The 7,962-nt window shown below is 48.6% G+C and overlaps 1 protein-coding gene and 1 long non-coding RNA gene across 2 annotated transcripts in view; one reads left to right on the top strand and one right to left on the bottom strand.

The window, feature by feature from the left end:
- Positions 1–3,511: 3,511 nt before the first annotated feature.
- On the bottom strand, positions 3,512–5,842 carry LOC128808284 (uncharacterized). The gene is made up of 3 exons (XR_008437430.1): positions 5,671–5,842; positions 4,360–4,487; positions 3,512–3,716 (listed from the first exon to the last, which is right to left on the bottom strand). It is a non-coding gene; the product is annotated as an uncharacterized LOC128808284 (long non-coding RNA).
- A 140-nt stretch (positions 5,843–5,982) lies between these two features.
- Positions 5,983–7,962, top strand: part of QSER1 (glutamine and serine rich 1) — a 41,231-nt gene continuing 39,251 nt past the window's right edge. Inside the window, exon 1 of the mRNA XM_053979175.1 lies at positions 5,983–6,143. Within this exon, the coding sequence (XP_053835150.1) occupies positions 6,028–6,143 (116 nt within the window). The 5' untranslated portion in view covers positions 5,983–6,027. The remainder of the gene's footprint in view (positions 6,144–7,962) is intronic.

Below are 7,962 nucleotides of genomic sequence, written 5' to 3'. Positions count from 1 at the left end.
ACCTTATACCAGTTCTGGTCCTTTCTAGATCCCTTCATAAATCATCCAGTGAAAACATAGCTTTCTCAGGAGTGGGTGAGTTGAGGCAACACAAGTGCAGTGGTGGCACCTTGGAAGGAGTGGAAGCACATGACCAGGAATAGGATTGGGAACTCCAAGGCAACAAGACTTTCTCCTCATTGCTGCAGTGAGCTTTCTACCAGCTCCATCATCATTTGTCATGCCAGAAGTCAAGCTTCCATAGATCAACTTTAGCTCAATCAAATGAATACTGAAGATTTTGCTTCATTTGTTTGTACATACACTCAAGTTTTCAAATAAACGCACAGAGCAATGTAAGTGAAGAAATTCAAAGGAGAGAATTTGCTGTGAGGTTCCAAGACAGAGCGTGCTCTTTGAAAGGCAGCACTCCTTCCCTATTCACACGTACCTTAATGCCTAGCTTTATGTTTAAAGAGGCCACGTGCCAAATTAAATGCAAAATCTAATCTGTTAAAGCAACTGCAATTTTCTGCTTTGGTCAGAATCACAATTACAACAACAAACAACACAGTCAGTGATTAATAACAAGCCTAACCAAGACTCATGTTATTACTGCCTATCTGATCTACTCACTCATTCCTGCTCATGCAGGATACCACAGGCTGGCAGCAGCCACAGCCTGCACAAAGGTGCTGCATCCAGGATGTGCAGCTGTCCAACAGTGCTCAATGGAAACATGGGCTGCAGAAATCTCATTTTGTGCACTTTTCACCATGTGTTGATACATCAGACCCAATTCAGCTTCGGCCTGAACTTCTTCAAACTTCATCTGATTAAGCACATTCAAGTTATCTGATTGTTTTATCTTTGAAACATTAGTTTTTGAAAAAGAATGTCCTCAAGTCTCCAAAACACTGCTTCCAAACAATTGTGAAGATTCATTCTGTCAGCACAAGGCTATTCATTAAACTTATTTCTAGAGCTTTTGTTGACACATGGCTAACCACTGAAAGCTACGCACCAAGATGTTTGTGTATGTTAGCAAACTATTTATGATACTGTGATAGTTCTAAAATAAAGTACTATTTTGTGCTGAAATACAACCTTTTTGAGAGGAGAAGGCTTTGGGGTCACCTAACAGTGGCCTTCCAGTTCCCGAAAGGAGCCTGCAAGAGCAGAGGGAAGAGACTTTTACAAGGGCATGCAGTGACAGAACAAGAGGGAAAGCTCTACAATGGAAAAGAGTAGCTTTGTATTAGATTTAGGGGGAAATTCTTTGCTGTGTGAGTGGTGAGGCACTGGCACAGGCTGCCCCATCCCTGAAGTGTTTAAAGCCAGGTTCAATGGAGCTCTGAGCAACCTGGTCTAGTGGAAGGAGTCCCTGGCCATGGCAAGGGAGATGGAACTGGATGATCTTCAAGGTCCCTTCCAACCCAGGCCATTCTATGATTCTATCATACACAATATAAAAAACCAATCACACTCAACTCAAACACTGGCCTACATTTTCCTGGTAACACATGTAGTAATTCTAGCATACTGTGCAACAAAGAAGCTAATAAATAAATATATCAGTTACAAATAAATACATGATTGATGCCAGTCATGAACTGGAGGACGATTTTGGCCCTGGATCTGTGATTGCTATGTTGCTTTAATTATGATAAAATCACAGAAAACAGCTAACTACCCCTTAGCTTTGGTGTATGTTCACTCTAAACATGTAACCAGACCTGAAAAAGCAATTATTGCCATTCAGCATTGTGGAACAGTGAATGAGGATTTAAAGAGAAACAGGAAATCTTCCCTAAGGGGCAGTGTGTCTCAGCTAACACGGTTCTGCAACAGAGCTGGCTCGATTCTGGTTGAAGTGTCACACAGGCAGAGGAGCCCACCACTGTCTGCAGAGTGCACTCCTAGACTCTAGAGATTTCCATATGGAATATACCACGAGCCAAGACAACATCTCACCATCAGAAGTCATCTCCTCCCTGCTGCTCCCCCTGAGCCAGCTCTCATTTCACGCAAAGGCAAGCCGACTCAGCTCAGCAAAATTAGGAAAAATCACCTCTGGCAGAAAAAGGTAAACGTGAAAAAGGGAAGCCAGGGGAGTGAATTCACTACTCACCCTGTGGCCAGAGCTCATCACTAGAAGTGAGAGGGTGAAGCAGGGAAGGAGGGACAGTCAGGCCTTCTGCTCCTTTGGGTGTCAGCAAGCAGCTGAGGCAGCCCAGCCCTGCTGCCACGCCACACCTGGGGGCAGCAGCACATGCTGCAGCACTGGAGATCATTCCTCAGACCTTAAGCAGATGATTCCCATTAAAATGTTACCTTAATTACTTATATCTGTCTCCTAGCTATCAAATGATATTCCTCTATAAAGGATTTATTTTTTCCAAGTGGAGACTCTTGATTTAGGGAATGAAATGAGAAACAAAAAAAAAAAAAAAAAATCAGTACTGCTCCAGGCTGGTATGCTGCACAGATTGTGTTACAGTGCTTCAACTTAAGATTTTGGTCTTAAATAGAGAGAAAAATTGTATTAGCTTATGTTTCAGCAAGGTATTTTTATGATATTAAATTCTTGACTTCAGAGAGAAGCACATACAATATCACTACTGGCTACAGGCACTAAGTTATGCACTACAGTTCAGAAGGCATTTTAGCCCACCAAAGCTCAGTTCCTAAACAGCAAGTAACAGCTGCATTTGAAACAAAACCATTCCTTATTAAGACAAGAATCCAAGTTTCAGAACCATTAACACACCTAACATGACTGTTAAATATACATTTTAATATGTACACTTTAATCTAAACATTTAAAAAAATCTAATTAACATGATCTATCAAAGGAATTTTTCTATCCCTGAAAAGATCCTTCAGAAAAGCTGCTTCTAAGTATTCTGGGTACTAGGATACTGTAAAAGCACTTACTCTCAACATACTCTTTTGTTGTCTTAGAGAAAAGCGTTACAAAATACCATTTGGTTACAAAAAGATAAAATGCACAAACTTCGAGAAAGATTTCCTAGACAGAGGACAGCAACGAGCAGCAGGGGTCAGTTTAATGAGAAAGCTGCAGAAGTCTCACTAGCTGGTTTATCTCATACACAGGAAAAGCAAATCACTGGATAAACTGACTTTATCTGATGGTTATGGACATTAGTGATTAAGCTTTCAGTCTACTCCACCTCTATTAAAACCATATAAAAGAAATTAAACTTAGCAACAGCTGTCACAATTTCTGTGTCACTCAACTTCACTAGTTGATTGCCAGAAAAAAGGATCTACTCCAGCAATGTTCAGGGAAACACTGTGTCTGTGGTTCTTTTAGTGGTATAAATGCACTGTCTATGTTTCCTTGCCTGCAAATCTGGACGAGTTCTTGTTTGTGATTTCTCGTGTAACATGATTTTACAGCCATGTACCCACCCCCACATTCTCTTTAGAGCAGTTCTGCAATGGAAATAAACAACATAATGATACTCTTTACAGTTCATCTTGAGGAAAAGAAACAAACAAGACACTAGCAGTTTTACAATTTATTAACACATCGTTCCAAATTTGGGACAAGAAACTCCACAGCAACACGTTCACTTTAGAAAACCAAACACTGCACAACTAGATGGAAAAGGCATTTCATATCAGTTCTGTGTATCACCCTCCTCTTCAGGCCCACTTGAGGGAAGCAGTGTGCTCTAAGTGTAATATTATAATGGAGATTAGTGGAGATCCTGCAGGGAAATAAAAAGCTCTGGGTCCTTCCCCACTGGAAATGTCACTTACAATAGTATCAGCGGCAAACGCTGCACTATTAGCATACAACTGGAGTCATTTTCTGTCATCAGGCCTCGTTCATATGTAAAACAGCAACCCTCCTGTCTCCCAGGGGATGGAGGTCTCCCACCCCCCACATGGCTCCTCCAGCTGCAAGCAACACAGGTGCTAACTTATGCAAACACAAGGAAAACTCACTCTGCTGGTTTCTGGCTTTGGGGAGCTGCTGCTTCTCCCTCCACCCTCTGCCCTGGCCTCTGGGTGACTTCGCTCCTCTCCTCAGTGCTGATGACTTTCACACTTACCTTTCTTTCCCTCCCCATCCGCGGCTGCATTTCTTCCTGCTGCTTCTTGAATTTAGGCATGAGAAAAGCAGAACTTCAGCTTCTCCTCCTGAAGCCTCATACCTTTCTGCTTTCTCATTTAATACTGATCACTCCGTCTCTTCATTCCAATGTTGAGGTTTTTTTGCAACTTTTTTTAACATCTAATCTGATTGGCTGTAGCCAAGTTTCTAAATGCATTTCACTACAGAATTAATTTCAGTCTGTGGTTCAGTATTGCCTGGAGTGCTACAAACTGAATCTTCAAAAGACTTACTCGTACATTAGCATACACCTTCCTCTTCTGAGCAGTGCCTTCAGGTGCAGTCACCCTCTTTTCAAGAGCATATTCCTTTACCTCTGAGGCACATTCCTCCCGCTCATCTCGGCCTGCCTATCTTCAATCTGCAGGGAAAGCAAGACACCACAGTTCACTTATGATGTCTCCTTTGCTGCTACCCTGCTCTGTGTCTTTTTTGTGCCCGTTTCCCTTATTCTTTGTTTCAACAAGCATTCAGCAAAAGATACAGGAATTTGCCATCTACAAACCAGGTGGCTTAGGCTGCTCCCAATAAAAATAAACTGCTTTAGCCAGTCCTAGCTAAAGTAGGCCTCTAGCACCTCTCTGAAGTTTTACCATTTAAATTTAGACTAAATAAAAATAAAGAAAGAATAAATAGATATTCTCTCTGTTCTCTTGCTAGCTGACTTTTGGCGTATACAAGAAAGCTGGAAAGAGATTTTTTACAAGTGCATGTGATAGGACAAGGGGTAAATGGCTTTAAACTGGAAGCAGGTTTAGATTAGACATTAAGATGAGATTCTTTACTGTGAGGAGGGTGAGGCACTGGAACACATTGCCCAGAGAAACTGTGGCTGCTCCATCCCTGGAAGTGTTCAAGGCCGGGTTGGATGGGGCCCTGATCTAGTGCAAGGTGCCCCTGCCCACGGCAGGGGGGATCGGACTGGATGACCTTTACGGTCCCTTCCAATCCAAAGCATTCTGTCATCCCATTATACGACATATAAATCGACTATATGTCGAGTATGAATTCTTACGCATTTTAATTAATTTCCTGCCTCGGGCCCCAGGCCTGCGGTGACTTCTTGATGGGGGAATGCCCGAGTCTTAGGGAAAGCTCTGACACAGGGACACATAAAAGAGGCGGCGGCGGGTGGTGGCTGGGCCATCCCCGCCGCGGGGGGAGGCGGACGGGCGCGGGGAGCGGCGTCAGCGCTCGGTGACGGTGACAGGGCGGGAGGGCCGCCCTGCGCAGCGCTGTACAATGGGGCGGCTGCCGGGCTCCATCTTGGCGGCGGCGGAGGCGGCCGCCCCGGAGCCCGCGGCTGGCGGCGCTTCCCCTCCGCGGGAACAACATGGCCCCGCCCCGGTTCCTCCAACAAAGCGCCAGCGCTTCACTTCACCGAGGAACCGGCCTCCCCCATACCCGACACCGCCACCCCCGCCCGTCCCCGCCTTCAGCCCCCCCACCCCGCCCCGGTGGCGGCTACCGCCCCCCGCCACGCTCCGCTCCCGCCGCCGCGCTTCCCCCCTCGGGCCGCGGCCGCCCGTCCGCGAGTCACAGACCTCCTCCTTCTCCTCTTCCTCCTCCTCCTGCTCCTGCTGCCGCTCCCCGCGCCGGCGCTGCTGGCGGCGGCCCCGGCCGCCCCTCCGCCGCGGCCTCCCTGCCCCCGGACGCGGAGCCCGTGAGCCCCAGTGCGCTGGCGGGGGAGGAGCATCCTGGGAACGCGCAGCCCGACATGGGTCCGGCGGCCGCGCAGCCCCCGCCGCCGCCCGCAGCTCCGCCCGCCGCCCGCCGCTGAGCGGGAGCGGAGCGCAGGGGGGGCCGCACGGGGCCGCGGCGCTGCCCGCCCCGGATGAGGCGCCGCTCCTTCCCCGCCGCCCTCAAAAGCGCAGGGCCCCCACGGAGCCCCCGCGGCCCCGATGATGGACAGGAACTACCCCACGACCCCCGGCTTCGCCGAGCCCCTGGCCCCGGGCACCGCGCCGCCCGCCGCCTCCTGGGCCTACGAGCGCGGCGCCGGCAGCCTCAAGCCCAGGTGAGGAGGGTCCGCCGAGGGGGCAGCGGCAGGAAAGGCCGGGGGCCGCGCCGGGGCCTGGCCGAGGGCGGCCGAGGGGGCCCCGGCGGCGGGGCAGGGCAGGGCGGGGGGCGAGCGGGGCCCGGCGGCCCCGGGGAGGCCGGGCCGGGCGGGGCGGGGGAGGCCGCGTCCCGGCGGGCGGGGGGCGGCGGCGCGGGGCTCCCCGCTGTCCCGGCGGCCCGCGGCGGTGGCGGCGGCGGCGGGGCGGGCGGTCTCTCCGCCCCGCAGGCTCGCGTCGGGCTGCGGCGCGGGTTCAAGAGTTCACGCGTCCCTGCCCGGCTGCCGGAGGGAAGCGGGGCCGCGGGCACCGGCGCTGCCCGGCCGAACAATGCTGCCCGCCGGGGCACCGGGCCGGCGGAGGCGGCCGCGCCGCGCCAGCATCCCCCGCGCCCTTCCATTTCTCCGCTGTTTGTGCGCTCCGCTGAGCCTGGCGAGCCTCTTTCCTCTAAAGCGCTGCTCCGGGGCGTGCGGAGCCTCCTCTCAGCCAAAACTTGTCTGGAGCGATTCAGTCCCACGGAGAGTTCTGCAAAGTTCCGGGAAGTGCGGGGAAAATACAGGATATCTTATTGGCTTCGGGTTGCTTTTTGATTGTGTAACTCTGCCAAGTAAAACGAGTATTCTCTAGGCGATGAGATTTTCGTTATCGCCTGCCTTTTATGTCTCTAGCTTGATTTATCTGCAGTTCCCATCTCGACGGCATTTAAAGGTAAAAGAGAGTCTCGGGCTAAAAATACCCCGTCAAAATAGGTGCGCTAATAGATGACTTTGCACTTGGTTCTGAAAGTGGTCAGACATGTCTGATAAGATTAATAGATTATCAAGTCAGAAGGACTGTTGCAATCATCTAGCCTGACCTCTTCATAATGCAGGCCATAGAACTTTTTTTTTCCCCCAGTCTGTGTGTGAGAATAGAGCTTGTGTTGTAGAAGGTGTAGTTTAAAATTTCCGATGAGGCAAAATTCAGTACTTCAGGTTCTAAGTATGCAAGTGACTGATTTATATTGTATTTTTGATATGAAGAGGGCTACCTTTAGTTTCTGGCCACTGAGTCTTGTTTATAGCCTCATCAACACTGAAAATTCCAATATATGTTGAATATGAATTCTTATGCATTTTAATTAATTTCTTGCTTTACTTATTTTTCTTAATAAAAAGAACATAATCTTCTGAAGTTTATTGCCAGAGATTTTTTTCTTTCTTTCTTGCTACTTTAGTTATTCTTCCAGATTTCTTTCAGATTTCCTCCAAGTTATTGTCAATTTCCCTTCCTGAATAGTGCACATTGCGTTTGAAATGCAATTAAGGCAGAAGGGAGAAGATCACAGGACCTGCCTGGGATGTGAGGCTGTACACAGAGCTCCCTGTTTCACAGAGAATTGCAAGGACAGGTCGCTTTTTGGCCAAACCCTTGCCCTGTGAAGCTCTTTAACCAGTTTCTCTGAGGAGTTCCCTGCTTGGCAAAGTAAGGTCTCCATATAATTCTTTCTGGTTTTTCTTCCTAATCACTGAAGTGGTTTTGCTATGTTGATTTCAGTGGAAGTCAGTGACCTGTCCTTTCTGTATTGCTTTTGCCAGTTCTCATCATCTCTTGAGGGTCATGCCAGATATTCCATAAGGGAGGTTTGGATTTCCCAGGTCGTTTAAGAACAGGTAGTGCAGAAGCAGAAAGGGATCTCTCTTGGATTTTACAAGAAACACAACTGATGGATGATTTTTTTTTTTAATATTTAAAATAATCCCCTGCTTTTACAACACATCTTGCTTTTTTTTTTTTTTTTTT

Source organism: Vidua macroura, chromosome 6 (assembly GCF_024509145.1).
Source record: "Vidua macroura isolate BioBank_ID:100142 chromosome 6, ASM2450914v1, whole genome shotgun sequence".
Classification (NCBI taxonomy): Eukaryota; Metazoa; Chordata; class Aves; order Passeriformes; family Viduidae; genus Vidua; species Vidua macroura.
The sequence above is the reverse complement of the archived record's forward strand: the minus strand, read 5'-3'. Positions and strand labels throughout refer to the sequence as shown.